Source organism: Parasteatoda tepidariorum, chromosome 2, assembly GCF_982258835.1.
Source record: "Parasteatoda tepidariorum strain Cologne lab strain chromosome 2, Ptep-v5.0, whole genome shotgun sequence".
NCBI lineage: Eukaryota > Metazoa > Arthropoda > Arachnida > Araneae > Theridiidae > Parasteatoda > Parasteatoda tepidariorum.
In genome coordinates, this window is record NC_141756.1 from 65,883,445 (window position 1) to 65,904,679 (window position 21,235).

At 29.7% G+C, this 21,235-nt stretch overlaps 1 protein-coding gene across 4 annotated transcripts in view; it reads right to left on the reverse strand.

Annotated features, from left to right (window-relative positions):
* Positions 1-1,811: 1,811 nt before the first annotated feature.
* Hcf (Host cell factor) overlaps positions 1,812-21,235 on the reverse strand; it is a 40,483-nt gene continuing 21,059 nt past the window's right edge. For 2 of the 4 annotated variants that reach the window (XM_087157456.1, XM_087157455.1), the window contains exons 16-25: positions 20,794-20,915; positions 19,941-20,075; positions 13,851-14,691; positions 8,539-8,706; positions 7,975-8,129; positions 7,274-7,405; positions 6,602-6,784; positions 5,808-6,123; positions 4,118-4,166; positions 1,812-2,894 (exon numbers count right to left, since the gene is read on the reverse strand). In XM_087157456.1, coding sequence (XP_087013582.1) covers positions 2,849-2,894; positions 4,118-4,166; positions 5,808-6,123; positions 6,602-6,784; positions 7,274-7,405; positions 7,975-8,129; positions 8,539-8,706; positions 13,851-14,691; positions 19,941-20,075; positions 20,794-20,915 — 2,147 coding nt within the window. In that variant the 3' untranslated portion in view covers positions 1,812-2,848. The remainder of the gene's footprint in view (positions 2,895-4,117; positions 4,167-5,807; positions 6,124-6,601; positions 6,785-7,273; positions 7,406-7,974; positions 8,130-8,538; positions 8,707-13,850; positions 14,692-19,940; positions 20,076-20,793; positions 20,916-21,235) is intronic. The other 2 variants (XM_087157458.1, XM_087157457.1) reach the window with 1 other exon arrangement.

A 21,235-nucleotide genomic window follows, 5' to 3' on the forward strand; every position in this document is an offset into this window, starting at 1 on the left:
ACAAGTAGTACACACGATGTATGTCAGCATGCACATACAATTTAAGAAAGTATGTAAGCAAACGTACATGAGTGTACTGGTGCCCATACAATGTATATATACCACACCATTGGGACCCTTCGGACATTGGAAAACAATGAAACCATATTTTGCCTCCTCGTGGGCCAATTTGTCTAGAATTATTTCCATTGGTAGGATTGTATAGTATGTTAAAATATAGTATCCTGTCGAGATTGAAAATTATAGGTTAATATTAAGGGTATATATGAGGTCATTTGACAGGGTTTATACAGAGATCAGAAGAAATCCAAGGAGTTCAAAATGTTAAGGACTTATCAAAAATTTTGTGTAAAAGATAACTAGACAGTTTTTTTTAAAAAAATTAAAAAGCAGTTATTATTAGAAACTTGCAAAAATGTTTATTTTGCATATTTTTTTCTAGCTCTTTTGAAATAAATTTTGTCATAGTCTAACTTCATCAAGAAAAATAAAATAAAATCATCACTTCTACACACAAGTACATTTACATTTTCCAGTTTCAAATATTTTAATAAATCTTGTTTAAGTACAAAAGTTAAAGATTACCATAAAAAACTGACCAATCTTTTATTTTCAAAAAATCTAAGGCATTTTATACACACAAAAAAAAAATTAAAATCATGGTAAATTATTAATTAAGTTTGCTTGTAACAAGTAAAATTAAAATTATTTGCTGTTATTTTTTTCTTCTAACTCTTTCGATTAAATTTTTTTTTCTTTTAAAGTTTTTCTTAAACTATTATATTTTGACAGCTAAGTCAAATGCCCATACAATGTATATAATACATTTAGTTTCCAGTCTGTATGCACCCTGTTTATATACATAGTATGAGCAAAAATTTCGCTATTTTTAAGCTATTATTCGCTCTTATAAAAAGAAAAATAATAATTTAAGGAATATTCTATTTACGTTACAATATTGAAAAAAAAATGATGAAAGATAATTTTTTAAATATTGACCCTTAACCCGGTTTGAACACTGGATCCGTGGGTCTAGTAATTTGTTGCTTCCTATCACGTAACACAAATACATGTAACACAAATTGCTATAAGCTACAATTATTACAGATGTTATCTTTAAAATAGGTTACTTGTTGAACAGTCTATATTTAAATTTAAAACAATGGCTAACACTAATAAAAAAATTACTTGTTTTTGTGCATTGTAGAACGTATTAATGTGACCTTCCTCGTGCTTTGAACTATCTGCATCCCAAATTTCACCGCTTCTGGTAGAATGGTTTAAGAGTCTATAAAGGACACACACAGACAGACCTTCATTTTTACATATATAAATAGATCAAAATAAAGTTAATCTTCAATAATGGCAATTTAATTAAAAGCAATCTTGTTTGAATTTGGTGTTTTAGTTTTTTAAATTCATGTATTCTGAAAATGGATTATTGATTAAGGTAGATTCTGCACACTATATTCTGAAGATCTCGTTTATATCAAGTAGGGTTAGTGTAAAATTAGTTAATTATTTGAAATTCTATTATACATAAACCTAATATGACCTATTAAGGTGATTATGGGCTTGTTAGCATAAATATTACTAGAAAAAGGTGGTATGATCTGGACAGCACAGTCTAATTACATAATTAAGAAATTATACGACAAGGGAATGATTCAAATTGCATAGTTATTTTGTTCACCACTTCATTTCAAATAACCACTAACTGTCAGATGTCTTGACTTTTAATAGCACAAATGGTGCAAAATTAAAATCTTCGGGAAACCCCTTAATTCATACTTAAAACAAGACTACACATATAAAAACAGATCTAAAATTCATCTTTATTTGATATACATAAAGCAAGATACAATTTATAACAGCAAACAAGCTGAAAACACAATTTAAGCATAGTTAAGTTCAATATACAAAATTGAATCCTTGCAAATTGATCTAAAACAATTGAGGACCAACAAAGTCCCAGGAATATGAACTTATTTTTAAAATCAAGTCATCAAAAAGGTAACAATAATGATCTATCATTTGAGTATTTATAGAAATATTTACATAAGAATTTCCCTACTCTTCAAGTTATATATTGACAAATGATCATCTGGAGATGCGAACTGGATATAAAAAAATAATCAGTAATGCAGTTCTTTGATTTGGGGGTTGTGATGCCGTTAGCGGACTATGATTATATTACAATAGTTTCTGAAAGCACAAAGCCGAACATGCATACAGACAGGCCGTAATTTTTTTTTCTACGCAAAAAGAAAAGCAATCTAATAGACAAAAACAAAAATTTATTTACAATAAGTTGCTTACTTCATCAATAAAATTTGCAACAATGTTAATAGATTATAATACATACAGTTTAACTTTGTGTAATACTAAAAGTTACAAATAGGCTTAAAAATGAATTAAATATCTCTACAATTCAATTTATGTAGGAATATTCAAACAGAGAAGCATCACACGCTTCAAATGCTTATTGTTTCAACAACAATAAATAGAATTTTGTAACAATTTGATAAAAAGTATCTCACACTCTTAAAGTTTGGTTTTCCCTTAAAGACACATTAGTTAAAAAATATTGAATAGGTGCAATCAATTAGTACTTCAACTGAAACATCATCACACTTGATTAAAAAATGAAACTTCAAATGTTTCTCCATCTCCAAAGAATGTGTACTTGAATAAGAGAGGGAAAAATGGAATACTTTATTACAATATGCACGATGGAAATGATGTAAGGAAACGAACGAACAAGAATTTACAGTATGCATGAACAATTTCATGAAAAACAAAATATACAATTCTCAGTTTCAGCAAAATGATAAAAAATCTCTCATATTCACGAATCTTCTAATTTCATTTTCTTTGATACACTGTTGCTTTTCCTATAATGAAAAATAGTCATACAATAAGCACATAAAAACAACATTCGCAGATAAATTTGTTCCAAAAATTTTATTTAGCTATAATTTTTATAGTATTGTTCTTTTTACAATTTTGAACATGCGCAATAACTATTTTCACTTAAAAAAAAAAAAGAAAAAGTTAAATTTCGATTGAAGCAAATTTTCTAATTGATTGAAATATTATAGAATAAATAACGAGATAGTATCGATTATTATATAAGATGAAGGCTGCAATCTTTGGGCTTCTATCACAGACATATTTTGAGCATTATTTTCCTTATGTAAATATCAATCGCAAGGACAACTCAAGACTTGATATCTGACTCTAAAAAAAGTTTATCTTCCATTCTATAGTTTGCTGCCTTTCTAGAAAAATTTTTAAAGAACAAAATGTTACATCTGAAAATACTTTTGAGTAGCTTTATTTAAACTAAAATACATTACCAAAGAGGGTATTTTACAGTTGGCAAAAATTTACAGAAACTATTATTAAACACAGGTACATTATACATTAACAAGAGTAAAACTTGTCAATCTGTTGATTTTACAAACAATTTTTGCTTCAGAAAATTAAAATTTCATCAAATACACTTCAGATCTTCCACACTTTCAAAGATTGCATAAGCATTATCACTTATCTATATTTTAATAATTTAAAGAGTATTTCCTTTAATATATGCTAATTTTGAAATTATATTCCTAATGATTTCCTTTCATTGTTGTGTTGATGTTTAATTCCTAAATTTTAATATTTCAATACTTTTAATTGTTTTGCCATTTACTCAATAAAAAATTTAACATTCATTGTTAATATATATCATTTTGGAGTTTTTGATATTATTAAAAAAAAAAAGTAAACCAGTCTTCAAAAAATATATAATATATATAATGTTATACTATTTTTATACTATATTATGCAAATTTCATACTATTTTTTTTCGAAAAAATTTATCATTTACAAAATTAGATTTTTATTAAAAAGTGATTAAGAACAAATAAACAAAATTAAGAAGAAAAAAAAACTATAATTATTGACAAAAAAATTTTTTTTTGGAGGGGTGTAGATATAAGTATTTAATGGTCAAATAGAACTTTATTAAAAATTTCTGTAGTTTTTTAAAATGAATAACATATAATTTATTATTCTGTTATTGCTTGCTGCATATAAAATACTCAAAGAGAAAACACAATGAATGACTTACTCAGTTGTTCGCTTAGTGGCAGTTTTGGTATTGTTGGTAGCTGAGTTATCTGAAATAAATTGAAATTTCATTTAAGTACATAATTAAATAAACAAAATTTTTGCAAAAACAGAAATACATTTTTATTTTTGTGAAAACATCTATTTCTTTCTTTAAAAAATTAATAAATGGATATCTAATAGTACATTATTGTAATTATGTATGTAGTATTAAAAGAAAACAAAGAAGCAACATTGCAACAGCAAATTAATAATAATTTTGTTTAAAGGAGTCCAAGTATGAAATTTAATACTTTATATTATTAATTATAGTTATTTAAACTGTGATAGTAAGATACTTAGGTTTAAAAAAAATCCAGCTTGTCAGCATCTGATCTCATTTGTTATCAATAAATATTTACAATTTTATTTTATTAGTTCATATATAATCGGTGAAATGCATGACGGAAAATTTTGAGGCACATGTTCATTTTTCACTCTTTAAGGGAAAAAATTATCAGGAAAGGTTCAAAACACAAAAAATAAAAACAGACTGCATACAGGCAAGCAAAAGAATAAAATTATTTATGTATACACAGGGGTCTGCCCAGGCCGAATTTACTACAGTTTAGCAATACCTTCACAAATTCAATTTTAGGAACTTTTTCTTAAAATTTTATTTTTGTATCCCTTAAGAAACAATAAATCCATATTTTTGCGTAGATTTTTAAATATAATTTTTCACAAATTATGTCTAAATTTTCACAAAATAGGTATCTCTCAGAAAAACCTAGACAGACCCCACATACATCAAACTAAAATGCAACAGAAGTTTCTTGCTAAAAAGCATATTTAGGAGTTTTTTTTAATACTACAAAAAATATCAATTAAATTGTTTCTACTTCTCAGAACTCCAGATTAAATTAGGAAAAAATATTGATGAATACATGAAAATTTAAGACATACAATTTTCAGTTCAGATTAGGAGACTTGAATAACAGTAGCAATTAAAGATTGAAAACAACTAGCCATCTCTTGAAAACATATTTGAAAAAAATTATATAAGTATATGTATGTGTGAGCATCAATAAATATGTTATCTTAACGAAACAGTCCTAACATACTTGTATAGCATTGTTTTAGTTATATTACATGTGATTTCATTTTATTAAGTTTGCAATAAATTGTGCATTCACCCTCTTCCTTCTTTCTGTCAAATGTATAGTGTGAGGTTTCTGCATTACAGTAAAGCTTATGTCACACTAAAGCTAATTACATATATTGCACAGAAGCAGAATGCTTAGAACTATGGTAAGATGGACAATAGCCTGTCCACAAGATGAATTCAAGATGGTCGACACATTGTAGTAAGACAGTCACTATAGAAACGAATTATTCAAATCTTTTGTAGGTATAAGCATGCAAGGAAAGAAACCCTTTTTTGCATTTAATATTTTACATTCACTAAATACCATAACAGAAACTTTTCAATCATATATATCTAATAATAACAAGTTGCGAATTGCCATATCATATAATACGTCAGCTGTCATGGCCCGATAGATGTTTTCAAAAATTAAATAATGCAGATTACCTTAAGTTATAATCAAAAAATTTTCATTTTTAGAGTTTTAAGATAGAGCTAATATCTCTAATTTTAGAGAATTGACAATTATCACACATAAGTGAACAATTATAGTAATTTGAATTACCTTGAAGCCACCTCACTTGAGTGGCAGGACCATAACCTTTTTCATTTCGAGCAGCTATTCTGAAGATTATAGCTGCTTTAGTAGTCATATCAATGTGTGCCGAGTTTAAGTTCTGACTGTTGACAGTACAAGAGGGCTCTGGGCCACAGTATACACGAACAAATGCTAACTGAGATGTGTTGGATTGTACAGTCTGTTTGCCTTCACCCTGACCACCTGTAGTGGCTGACCTCATGGCCAAGTACACAGAATATTCGGTTATTTCTCCTGAGGTTGTTTGAGGGGCTTCCCATGACAGATGAGCTCCATCAAGACTCTGAAGAGGAATACGAAATATATTTATCCATAATATGAAAATATGACTGAACATTCTTATTACATGAAAAAATAAAGACAGTAAACAAACAAGGCAAAAAGTTAAGCTACCCATATCATAAAATTTATCAACATGTGTGCAAATTTTCAGAGTAGAAATAGTATTTTTAATTATTCAGTAACATTATATTCTAATATTATAAATATTGTGCTGCAAATTCTAAATATTATGGTTGGCAATTTTAACAACCAAGTGTTTCATAATCATCTAATAAAAATGAATTATTATAGCTATTTTTCAGTTCATTCTTATGCAGAATTTTGATCAACTGCAGTCAGATGAACAAATTAGGTTAAGACCATTTTGCTATTTCTAATATAAGGAATTCTGATGCCATAGTCCTAGGAAATTTAAACACTTTTTACAGACGTAGAAGAGGCAGATGAATTTATGAAAGAAAAAATATATAATTATTTACTTTGCTGATTTTGATGGCAGATGGAGCTCCAGGGTAACCAGGCAAACATGTTTTAAATGCAGACACTTCACTCCAGGGTCCTCTACCACATGTATTGACAGCAGCAACTCTAAATTTATAAGCTGTGCCAGGTTCCAAATCTTGTTGTTTCATATTTGACAAATCTGGCAGTGGTTCAAATGACTGTAAGAGTGCATAATATGAGTAACAAATATAAAGTTTTTTCTTGATGAAAGGATTTATCATTGTTTCAGGTAAAAATTAGTCATTTGTAAGCCAAAATAAAGCCTTGAAACCTATGTATTTGTTAATTTAAATAAAAATTCCAATCTTATTTTCTTTTTTATAGATAAAAAACATCCTACACAACATTTTTAAAACTAAATGAAAAAATACCTTAAATATTATGACAAAAGGACATATCCAATATATTATCCAATTCATTAGTAATGCAAATTTAAACAAGATACTCAATAACTCAATGAGCCAATATCATCATATAAGAGCATGAAACTTTTCTTTTTATACCCATCACAGCATAAACATTGAGTTAAATTACTAAAAAAAAAATTTAAAAAAATCTAACAAATAGGTAAACTTCAGGCTTTAAGATTATACCAATATTTATAATTTTTAATAGCTATATAATATATATTCACACTTTTCACTTACACTTTTCTTATCTTCATTATCAGGTACATAGAACTGCGTGACTAGAGCACAACTGTCCTTGTAAATGCCAACATCGTACCATTGAGCATCTTGATGACGATATATTTCAGATTTGATCGGTGTAGTTGGTTCCTACAATAATATATATAGATTCAATAAACAATCCAAAAAATGTTAAGAAAATTAAAGTAGATAAAAAAGAAATAAACCAAGCAGATTGAAATAAATAAATAAATAAAAAAACAACTATTTAACAAGCAAAATAAAATCTAAGACAATTACTTTGCAGTTTTTCTAACTCGGAATATATAAAATATCAATTAGCACAACTTTTAATGCGGGGTTTTGATTCACAAGCTAAAAAACTTAGGCAAACAGCATTACAAACAGATTATGTGTGGTCAAATAATCAAGTCCAAGAGCACCTGGACTGTACGATTTTGTTACTCATAAGCTTAACCAAAGCAGCTTGTCACTGCACAAATTAGTTACCATTTAAGGTTAGACCAGGAAAAATTCATAGTTTCTAAAAGATGGTGCAATGCTGAGTGAATAAAATTGTGAAATCAATGCTCTCCTGACTTAACTAATGGAAAAATAGTTTTTTTTTTCTTGGGGGAGGTAGGACTATATAAGTTTCCTCACAATTAAATCTCAAAACATGTATACCCTATGTAATTTCATTTAAAAAATTCACCTACTTGTTTTATACTTGTAAGATCCAACTTCAGAGCTGAATCAAATCCTTCTTCAGTATTAGAATTGGCAATTCCATTGGAACAATCTCTTTTTATTATAAGAGGAGAAGTAGGACTTGCAGTTGAAATGGCTGCAGTAGCAAGTGTTGTTAATGAATCTAAAATATAATAGTTTTCAAAAATTTAATCTTTAAAAGCATAAATGATAAGGTCACAAAATAATATTTCAAATTAAGATACTTCTCAACAATATCACAAATCTAATTTATAATTAATTACATAAAGTTGAAATGGCTGCAACAGCAAGTGTAAAATTTTTTTTTATACATCATTAAACAGTTTGCCTTAGCCTTACTACAAAATAACAGTCAGAAATACAAAATGCAAGAGAGTAATTTACAAATGTAAAATACACAACACATTCCTAAATTAATAATGGTATTAAAAATTACTTTTCTCCTTTTTTATTCATACTTTTATAAATGTAATAAATAATTGTAACAAAAAAAAATTGTTAAAGCTTTTTATAGCAAGAAAAAGTAAAGATATTTGTAATAAAATACATACGCCTGCCTGACACAAGCTTTGATAGAGCATTGTTGTTTGCAGCTTCAGTAGACTGTTCATCTATTTGAACTGGAGGATCATCTGACAACATTTGAGCAGGAGGTTCAGCTCCAGGCTGTTCCAGTGTAAGAGGTGTGATATGGGATGTAGGTTGAGAACTGGTGACACCTGAATAGTTAAATATAAATTATAAAGATAAATGTCATTAAATAAAGTTAAGAATGACTGAAATGTTAACTTTAAGTCAAACCTAGAAGGAATTAAAAAAAATTATACTGGTAATTAAGTCTAACCGTCATTGATCATGAAAAAATATTGATGCATTACAAACAATGAAGTAGGTGCAAATAAAATAATTCTGCATTTATTGTTTTCAAAAACTGAAAATGTTATATGCAATTAATTTTATATTTTCTATCATCTATCTTATCTTCTTTACATCGGAAGGCTTGTTTAGAAAAACTACTTTAAATTGCTTTTAGAAAAAAAAAAGGAAAAATAAGAAAAAGAAATGTTACAATTTATTCACGAGTATTTCAAAAAATATAACAAAATGAAAACACAAAGCTGCAAATTTAAAAAAAATCCAGATAATCTGTGTCGGATTCAAAAATGATAGCCGTGGCGTCATACGGACCCCACTCTGCAATGGATTATACTTCCTCTGCTTAAATATAAAATATCAGCTTTTCAGCAGTCAACTTACATACCCAACATACTAGATATTCGCTACCTTGTTATCAAAATAGCAAGTTAGATAATACACTCAGGGTTGCCACAGAAAAAAATGAACAAAATAGTTGCTTTTAGTAGCCTAAAACATGAAGTTGCCTAAATAAGAACAAAAATATGACTAAAATTTTGTTATATATATATATATATGAAAAGTGATTATTCAAATTCGAAATTCATGCATCGTAATATCATCGTATTAAAAATAGTTCTTTTTTGTTGCTTTCTTTGAAAGAAAAAAAAAATTCATGCGGAATTTCGTAGCAATAATCATTGAAAAGGCGATCGAGAAATGAAATAAACTAATAGATGTGAATTGAGTCTGTGCAGAGTGAATTAAAAAGTGAAGACTCAAATTTGCAATTCAAAATTTTTTATTTTTTAAGAAAAAAAAAAAGTTCAGTGTGTTCAGAAACTATCTCATGGGACGCAGATTTTCCACCCAATTTATGCTTTAAAAAAAAAATTGATAGGAGTTTAGAAAAGTTTCCCAATAGTCTCCTTTTCCTGAAAATAGTTGCTTTTTTTTTTTTTTAGCCTTTTTAGGCAAAAAAAGTTGCTACAGTCGCTTCACGCCAAAAATAGTTGCATTTTAGTCGCCTGTGGCAACCCTGTACACTGAGATATACAGTAAATCAAGAAAAAAAAAACTCTTCATAAATTGAAAAAAAGTATAATTACATTTTGAAAGGGAAAAAAAAGGCATAATTTATAAATGAACCAGTAGTGTCCTATTGAGCAACAGTTACAATAGGCATAAATCAATATCAGTGAAGTACATAGTTGAAAATACAAAAGATTACAGAGTATAAAAGACAAAAAGTAAAATTATGGTTCAAATATACAAATAAATAAAACATTGAAGAAGTTATCTATTTCACAAATTAGGGTAACAAGGTAGAAAGTTATTTACTACAGTGGTAGAAACCTATTTCTTCCACTTTTTTACAATTATTGGAAAACATCAATTAAAAGGAATTTTATAATATAATACAAAACACTTTAAATACAATTTAAATTCTCTTCTTACTGCAGATATTAACAAAATTGGTACGCCTACAAAATAACTTCACATTATGTTGTGGTACATTACTAGAACATTATTTAATTATAAGAAGTGTTTGGAAAAAACTATTCTTCAGTCATTTGGAAATAAGACTGATATTTTCATACATTCAAAAACATCCTTTTCTCAAGTTCACAATAAAAGATGAAAATTGTTAAATTTACAAAGTTTAGATGCCTGAAGCTAAGAAAATTTTAAAGTATTAGATTAATTACTTTAAAGGATAAAAAAAAAGTTAGAAATATTGAGTTAATTTAGTATGATAAATAGGATTCTAGGCATGAATTTATAAATAAGACATCATTAACCCTTTAGAAGGCCGTGGTAAGTATACTTACCACCACGTTTTACCACTTTTAATTTAGGTTTCCATTTTTCAATAACTTCAGCTTTCCTGAAGTGAGTTTGAATAAATTTGGTAACCATTTGTCACTTTTTAAAAACGTATAAAAGTTATAAAATATATAATTCCTTTTGAAGTTTGTAGCATTTAAGGAATTTATTTTATAAATAAAGAAAAATAAAAGTCAGTAAGTTTCTAATAGGTCATGTTAAGTATATTTTTTATCTAATGAGTTTTTTTTTATATATATCAATTACTGTTCTTAAAACAATTTCAATTCCAAAAATAATTTAATTTACATTTACTAGAAATAAAGGGCCCGTTAAAGGGTTAACAGAAAAAAGTCATTCTTATATTAGCTATTAGAGTCCAAAAACAAACCTGTAAACCTAGACAGATAATTGTACAGTGCAGGAAAAAAATTAAAAGATGAATTTTTGATCAAATAATCACATTTTCACATACAAAGATTCACTCTTAAATGGTTGAGAGGGCAACATCAAATATACTAATTAGTTAGTGGAGACAATATTTTATTACTCTGAATTAACACACTTTTTTCTTTTCTACAGATTCGGATTTCAGACCTTCAAAATATAAAAGGTAGCCGTAATCCAAAAAATATGGTCCAAATAATTAGTTCAAGAGAGCAGACGAAAGTTTTGGACACCTACATGTTAATTTTATTTTTGCACATTTCGAGAGCTTTTCAAGCAAATTGAAACATTTTTGCACATGCTTTTTTAAAGAATGTAATTTCAAATACTTTTATATAAAATTTGAACAAAATCAATCCAATAGTTTCTGAGAAATCAAATTTCAAATGCATGTTCATTGGAACTATTCAATCAATTTTGCGGAATATATAATTTTTTTTTTTTTTTTTTTTTTGCCAAAAGTATAAAAAGATCTGCAAATCTTTAAAAAGATGTAAAAATTTATATACCTTACTATTTAATTTTCTTACATTAAGTAATAAATAATAAAATAATAAATAATCATCAATAACTTTTATTACATGATAATATCTTTATATTATGCAAATTTTATAATAGTGTGCCATTTTTTTTTCAATTTGCTAAAAAAATTAGCGAAACATACAAAAAGAAAAATTACCATAAGGGGTCCATACGTTCAACTGCTCTCCTGGGGACCATTTTTTCCAGATTGCAGCTACCCCCATATTTTGGGAGGCAGAAATCCATATATGACGGGAAAAAAAGAAGGCATATTTATTAAGAGAAAGCACGTTTTTGTGTCTGATTTCATAACATAAAATATCGTCTGCACTTATTAATTATGATATTTGAGGTCACCCCTTCAAGATAAAGTTCTAGTATGTAACAATCTGATCAGTAGATCAAAAACTAGTCAGAGTTGCTTGTCCTTTTTTCTTTGCACACTGTACATGCAGCTATACTAATTGACAGAACACATTGTATTTACAATAGAATGCCATAATTAGAGCTTATTGAGGTTGTGGATTTCTGATACTTGGGTGAAGCAATTTTTAATATCACCAAAATATTACTTTCAAATATAAATATAATAGGCAATTTTATGTTGTGAAAGTCGAAAGACAGTAATAAAATTGCGATTTAACAAATTACATTATTACGAATGTTTGCTTTTAAAAGCTATCTTCCTATGATTTAAGAATAATACCTCTCAACCAGGGCCGGATTGACCTATAGGCACACTAGGCACGTGTCTAGGGCATACGAAAAACTTGGGAGAAAAAAATTTGTTGTCGAAATAATTTAGCTTTAAAAACAACAAGTGTATTTTGCACAAAATTATGAAGATACAAATAAAAATATAATATTTTACGGTAATAAATATTTTTGCAGAATCTTATGATCTAATATATTACTTTTTTGCGATTTTTGGATTCAACGAAATCTTGCATTATGCTGTCGAATTTCAAACTATGCAAAATGTCGGATTCAATAGACATAAGTGCGAGCGATGCCAAACGATCTTGATTCATTGTTGAAAGCAAATAATTTTTTTATCAATTTTAATCTGGAGAAAGATCTTTCTCCTTCTGCACTTGAACCAAGAATCGACAAATATATTCTTAATGCAATGTGAACGTTAGGAAAAGTATTCACAAGTTTATCTTTAATTTGAGCCTTCAACATTTATTGTGCAGACTTATGTTCATACAAATTTGAAAATAGTAAAAATTCATCTACAAAGTTTTCCTCTAAATCGGATGAGTAAATTTTCACCAAATTTTGTGCTTTTAGTTTAATCTCAGATTCTGACAAATTTTTGTGAACAAGAAAACCGAAATTATCGTACAAATCACTGTAAGCCTTACGCCTTTTAGTCATTTCTGAAATTAATACATCTAAAATGGCGTAATACGTTTCCATACGAAGAGAATTTTAGCATATATTTTGAAAAGAGGGGAGGAGTGGGGGAAGAAGGGGAGGGCCCATAAACGGCTGTGCCTAGGGCCTACGAGAGGTATAATCCGGCTCTGCTCTCAACTCAATTTGAAATCAGTAGTAAGCCCAGACGCAGAATATTCTCAAATGTTCTGCAACAGGACTTATTAATTTATACAAATGTTCTGCAAGCATTTCACAGCGAAAAAAGTCAGCTTTACGTTAAAATACTATATTTTCATTTATTAAAATACAGGATCATACACAGATACTCTACATTATTTTTTAAACCAAGGCAAATATTCTTGATTTGTTACTTTTTCAATCACTTTTGAAGTGTAAAATTTTGTTAATGACTATGAATTATTATCGCAGGCACTGGTTTAGGCACTGTCTGCTTCTGGGGTAGTAAGTAGCAAAATAAAAAAAATATTGATGCAAAAAAAAAAAAATTTTTTTTTAAAAAATAACTTCGTGAAAAAATTTATGATTTACTGCCTGCATAAGTGATACGTTTATGAAACCTGTGTGAATGAGAAGAAAAAAAATTAACTTAAGAAACGCTCATTACTTTGTAGGTCCTCCTATAAAAATGAAATGTCTCATATAAAAGGCGCGCGGATACATATTTAAAATATTTTTATCGGTTAATTCTGAAAGTTGCCAGAAATAGTTATCAAAGCAATAAGAAAAACATATAAAAAAAGTAATCATAAGATAATTAATTCAAGTTAAAAAAACAAAATGAAAAATATTATTACATTAATCTACTTACTTTTATCTTCACTATTCTGTGATTTAGCAACAGAAATATTTTCACTATTTTCACCGGGAGTATCATTTTGATTAGTATTGTCTTTAGTTGATGTTTCAGTAGATTCAGAAGTATCAAGTTTTTCACCATTATCTTCTTCATCTGTACCACAATGAATACCATCATCACAAGCTTTACGAGTCTTGGTTGGAGTTTGTTCACTTTCATCATCAGTGCCACAATGGATACCATCATCACACACTTTACGAGCCTTACCTTGAGGTTGCTCATCTTCATCATCAGTACCGCAATGAATGCCATCATCACAAACTTTTTTAACTTTAACTTGTGCATCTTCCGTTTCATCATCAGTCCCACAATGTATACCATCATCACACACTTTTTTTGATTTGTGATCTACTGCATCTGATTCATCATCAGTACCACAGTGAATACCATCTTCACACACTTTTTTATTGGATACATCATCTGCTTCATCATCTGTTCCACAATGAATACCATCGTCACAGACTTTTTTAGACTTGGATGCTGGCGTTTCTTCGGCTTCATCATCCGTACCACAATGTATGCCATCAGCACATTCACTTACTGGCTTAGTCCTATTAATAGAATCGGCACTAACCTCACCTTTAGGTAAAGTATCAGCTGTTTGAACAGAGATAATACTGTCACTGTCATTTTGACATTTAACTTCATCACCACAAGTCTTTACGGTATTTTTAGTGTTTGGAGTCCTGTTTTCTCCACTAGTTTCTTCAGATTTAGAGCCACTTAGACTAGAATCATTTTCTGTGGAGGAGTTTGCTGTGGAAGCAGTTCCAACATTTTCAGGATTATTAGGCTATAAAAAATATTAAACTTTATTAAATTAACAAAACTTAAAAAATACAAGTTAAAACAATAAAACATAAAATCATTTATTCAATGTGAATTTTATAATACATTAAAATAATAATGAGTTAGGAAAAGGAGCATCAATGAGAAGTTCAGTATCATGAACCATTTTTAAGATCAACTTCCTAAAATAAAAAGTAAATAATTTTTAATATGTGGCCAACAGATGGCCATCTAGAGATAATTTACAGGGATCTGTCTAGGTTTTTCTGAAAGGTACTTATTTTGTGAAAATTTTGACATAATTTGTGAAAAATGAAAAATTATGTTAAAAAACCGACACAAAAACATGGTAAAAATATAGATTTATCGTTTCTTAAGCGACAAAAAAAAAAATTCACGAAAAAGTATTTTGTGAAACTAGTTTTTCCCAAAGTTGAATTAGTGAAACTACCGTTTTGCCTAAAATTGAATTTGTGAAGGTATCGCTAAACGGTAGTAAATTTGGTCCGGACAGATCTTTGATTTAGTAGTACTTCAAAACATTTTTTAAATAAAACGGACAATTTGATACTAAGTCAAGCATAAAACTGGTAAATCAGTACACAGAAAGAAAACTATAATAAAACGCTCACTAATAAAATAAATTAATGATAAGTTATTTCTTTCTTTCAATGTGATCTAAAGATAAAAAGTAGTCTCAACTATTTCAAGGTAAATTATTGGGGCATTAGAACGTGCCCCGATAAATAGTAAAGATTGAAAACGATTCACTAATCATTCAACAGCAAGTGAAAATAGAAACATGATAAAAACAAAGAAATAATAAATCTGTGAGAAAAAAAATTGTTTGCGTTTCACACTTTTGTAACCAAAGAAATCAGAAAACTATCTTCAGGTTGAAAGATGACAGGCAATCTATTCTGATGACTAGCCACAGTCATTGAAGAAAAGAAAACACAACCTTTCCCCCCTTCTTTGAAACAGGGATGAGATTAGCCAAAAGGCAAAAAAGCTGAATTTCCACGATAGTAAATTTTACGCAAGCGCAACCCTTTAATAATAAATTCCAGACAGTTTAAGGTAATAAATAATGTGTTGACATATAATTGCGTACTAATCTATTATTATATAATAATATTACATTGATACTTAACATTTAGTGAAAATAAAAATTACCAATTGAAAAAATAAAGCTGGAAAATATATTTTTCCTCAGTTAACATAAGAGACAATTCCCATTCGATCATTGGATCTCCCAGAGTAAGGTTGTGTTGAAACCAAGCTCCGGCAACGATGACTTCCATTAGATTCGGCCGCAGCGGGAAGGTGTTCCGACCCAACCGCGTACCTGCAATTCACGTTGACATAGATGCGATTCGGAAAGAATCGAAAGACTATTTTACTGCCAGATTGCCAAAGATTTTGCTTAACTTCGATAAGGAGTTCGCTGATGCAGAAAAGCATGCACGCAACATTGATGATGAAATAGAGAGTGCACGAAGCAGAAAATCGACCAACAAAAATTATCTCGAGAACTGCTACAGAGTGAAATTCCATTACGAGGAAATGCTAATTCTAAAAGCATCCAGAGACAATAAGAACGCCTCACCTCCCAGCAGTCCTGACCCAGAAATGGAGACTACTGAGCCTATGTTAACATCAAATTCAGTTAACTGCTCTGAAACACCAGAAAACCAGATGAAGGAGAAAGAGCCAGCAGCCGAGCCATTAGAACCCTCAGAGCCAATGGAACCTGAAATGACTACAGATCCCACAGCAAACATAGAGCCAACGCTGCCTGAGCCCTCACCCGACATCATTACTGATATTCCCACTGAGCCTGAGACAGAATCACCTGCCCAGGAGATAGAACCAACGAAGGAGGAAAACACCGAGCCTCCAAAAAAGAAGAGAAAGAGGAAAAATTCTCCTACTACTACTACAGAGAGTACGGACATCCCCCCTACTACCAACATCCCAGATCCTGTAGCCTCACCAGTGGAGGAGACCACAGAAAAGATACAACCAGAAATTCTACATAAGAACAGTAGAAATTTAAAATTCCTCATCAAAGGACTCCCATCTGAAACCAAGATTTCGGACTTGGAAGAAAATCTCACAGTTTTTGGTCATCGGCCAATCAGAGTGGAACAGTTCAAGAAGAGGCGTGACGAAGGGTACAAGCTCCTCCTCCTTTTCCTGATCATACTTCCAGACAGCCCTATGCATAGGGATTGCATCAACATCAAGGAGATTCTCCATACAACTGTGCAGATAGAGCGATTTCGAGGAGGTCGCTATGAAGTGCAATGTTTTCGTTGCCAAAAATTTGGCCACACACAAAAGAACTGTACCAATGATCCTGCATGCATGAAGTGTGCGGGAGCACACTTTTCGTTTGAATGCTCCAAACCCAGAAGTCTACCAGCCACCTGCATTAACTGCAATGGAGCGCACCCGGCCTGTTTTACAGGCTGCAGTGCTAGGCCTAGGAGAAAGCCCAAACAGAAGAACAGGCAGCCCAGGAGTGCTACTGATTCAGCCAACCGTTTCCTGCAGATCTTCCAAGAGCTGCAAGACCTACTTAAGAACGAGGAGCTAGTGCAGCTTCTCAGATCCCTACTACCCGAGAACAAGTCTTAGTGAGCATCACTACTCCACCATGCCGACTACGCAGCCCAGTCACCATCTTTTACATCTACTTCAGTCTTTAATTTTACCTAAAGACAGTACGACAGGCGCCCACGGGCACTATTTTAGTTGAAGGAGTGAAGTGTCCGCTTCGCGGACAGGGACTCCGAAGAAGAACTCAGTCTAAGTCTAAAGAGACAATTATTACTTGAAAAACTACCTGGTTTAGCAAATTAAAACTACTGAGAATATACATTAATATTTCATTTCTTTTAATAGATATTGTTATGTGATTTATAGCAAATATATCAGTAATATTACTTTTTAAATGATATTGGAAAAAAAAACTTTAACAATGGACCGAATCATTATGTTCATATTATAGTCTAATCTAACTAGAGCACTCTGAAACATATCAATAACAGTGAAGTAGAAATATATAGTAACTCCCTAACATACAAAAATTGCTATTTTAGTTTGAAAATTACATGACAATCAGCAACTGTTTAGATAATTGTTTTTTATTTGATAAGAATTTTGCATTTTATAGCATAAATAATAGCAATTACAAATAAAATTTTGATGATGAGTTAAATAACTCTTTTTCCAAAATTGATGTGATTGCTTTTGTTTGCTATATCTTATATGCTTGCTATATTTAGTCGTTAGTCCATCTTCAAACATCTTGTGACAAATCCTATTTTTTCTTCTTTGCAAACACAGAATGTAAGTTTTGAATATATTCCCTTCCACTTTCTCTGATGTTGGTAACACTTACATATACTAATAATCGTCATTAGAAAAACAGTCACCTTTATAGTAACTAATTAAAATAATAATTTACTTCTTACAAGAATCGCGATAGTTGATCTTAAAATTGCGTGAATATGAATAACAATTATGGATTTTGAAATCACATGAATATGAAACTAGATATACGATTTTGAAAATAAGAAAATACAAACTGGGATATAGAATTTTTGAAACGCGTAAATACAAATCACGATTCATAATTTTTAGATCGTGTAAATACGAATCATGATGCGTAATTTTTAGATTAAATAAATAAGAATTATGATGTGTAATTTTTAGACAGCGTGAATGCGAATCCAAATGCCTTATTTTAAAATCACATATAAATACGAAAATCAATGCTTGATATTACAAACCGCATGAGCAAATCAAGACATTGAATTTTAAAATTGCGTGAATACCAATCGCTACATAGGTTTTTAAAAAGGCGTAAATACGAATCACAATACCGGGATTTTAAGTCTCGCAAATAAGAATCGCAACGTACAATATTCAAATCGCGTGAATAAGAATCGCAACACGCAAATACGAAAAGCTATGTTTGATATTAAAATCGTGTGAATAAGAATCGAGATATTAACAGATTCCAGGCTTGGGACCTCTAAAAGGCTTGTCAGAAGCAGCGTCGTTTGAACTACGAAAATCGGATCTATCTGGAGGGCGGGAAAAAAATTAGGAAAATCTTATCTGCTGCGTGTAAAAGAGGAGAGAATAGCTAAAATAAGTAAAAATGAGAAAGGATTGGTAGCTATGTAGTTTGAATTTTCTGTTTCTCTTTGAAAATCGGTGAATTTTCTGAAAAAGCGGAATACTTATAAAAAAAAAAGTGAAATTTTTAGAAAACCTGAATTTTTGATAAAAAGGCTGAAATTCAAGAGATAAAAGTGAAAAAAGCGGAAATCCGCTAAAAAGCGGAAAAATCTCATCCCTGTTTGAAAAGTGATTGAATCTGTCTCTTATCTGCAAGAACGGATTCCCCCCCCCCAAAAAAAAATTTGCAATATTGCAGTATTTTTATAATTTTTTACTTCTCATTTAGGGGAAGATTTTTTTTCTTACTGGTTAAGAATTTCTTTTTTTGTTAGGTCACATTTTAAGGAAGTCTTAAAAATACTGAAATTAAAACTTCATATCAAGAAAAAATAAAGGACAAAACATTTTTTAAATGTAGGACATTTAACAGCAATTTTTATGAAAAAAATTACAGGAAAACAAGGAAATATAGGAGAAGTGTAAGGCTTGAATTAGTGTTCTGTCGACAAAGGAACCAAAAAAAAGGGGGGGGGGAGAAATTTATATAAATTTGATTCACTGGCCTTAGATTCACTCAGGAATAAAAACTCAATTCGTTTACTGATTTCAGTCTGCATTGACCATAGAACTGATACAAAATAGTAGGCATAGAATGGCAGTCATAGGTTATCTAGCTTATTGCCTTAATTTGGATTTTTTCCCCTCTGTGTCATGCGAATGCCAATGAGTTTCACTACATAAGAACTCTGCTTAAAGTTGAATTTTTTTAAATGATATAATCCAGAAGTTTCTTTGCCTTCATAATTATTAAGTTTAACATTATAACCTGCTGGTAGGTTGGCCGCTGATGAAAAAAATTAAATTATAATATCTTAAAATTTTAAATTAAGTATATAACCCACTTAACATAAAAAAACAAGCATGCAAAAGAGGTTTATTTCAACTAAAGATCAAAAAGAGTCTACACTAAAAAGGTACATGGTAAAGCAAAGTAGCCCAATCACCAAAAATATAAAAATTTATAACACAGCATGCTTATATTTTTAACGAAAATACCTCAGGTGCTGAAGTTGCAACTGATGGAGGAGGTTGGATGAGGGTTAAAACTTTTTGCCCTCCAACTACAGATTGTTTAGCTTGGAGGATGCCTTGAGTTGGCAATGTAAGTATTTGTGCTCCACCACTTGAAATCTGAATGGAATCAAAAGTCATTATAGAAAAGAAATAAAATCTATCCTGAGATTTTTACTCCATGCAAAACATACATTTTCCTGGGCTTTGAAATAGTTAATAAATAAAATTGAATGGCTGAAGTAAATTAAATTGCAAGTAACACAATAAACATAGGTAAAGTAGCTGGGAGACAAGCAGTCATTCTAAACTGCCAGTGCTCTCACTGGCTTCTGAATAACCATCCTCAAGAGTGATTTAGCTGTAGAAAAAAATTATCAATATAAATACACCTCACCTTCTGTTACTGATTCAATTCATCTATCGGCTATATAATCTATCAAAGCAATTATACTCTCTGTTTAAATAAAAATTATAAACAAGCACCATAAAAAAATTTAATTTAACATATTCAATTTTCAGGTGTAAAATGAGTAATGTGCAGATTAAAAAAGTGTTTTTGTTGATATTGAAATACTTTGTTGCCAAAGTAGTTAGTCCAATGCTTTTATTTTAATAATGCATATTATATTATTTTTATTTATCACATCATTTAGGTTCAAATTTCATCTGAATTTATAAGACTAGATAGTAAAATCAATTGTTATTATCAAGAAAATTAGGTGAGTACGATAAATATAAATTAAGAAAAAGAAATATATCTGTAAGCTCTAACATGTGTAAACTCTTATTTACTGGGCAAAAAATAAAATAAACATAAGAGAGAGAATATAAATACCTGATTTGTATTCGTAGTGGTTAAAGATTTGGCTGGAATAGAGATACTGCTGACTTTATTTGTCAATGAAGATGGCATGGTAATAGTAATGGGAGATGTTACAGTTGATGATGATTGAGATACTGAAAATAAACATTGAAGTTATAAATATGAATTATAGCTTGTATATTTTATTTACTTCCGACATTTTCTTTTCTAACTTCATTAAATACACAAAACAAACAACGTAAGAAATATTTTAACTATTAATACCTTGAAAATGTTACTAAATTATAATTAATTAAAAATATAAGTAGATTAAGTAGAAGTAGTAAGTAGAATGTATTTTAACAAAAATTTGAAATAACTTTCAAATCTTCAAGATATAAGTTTCTTTATTGATCTTCTAATTCAGTGTTTCCCAAACTTATGACTTTTGTGTACCACTAACAAAAAAATGAAT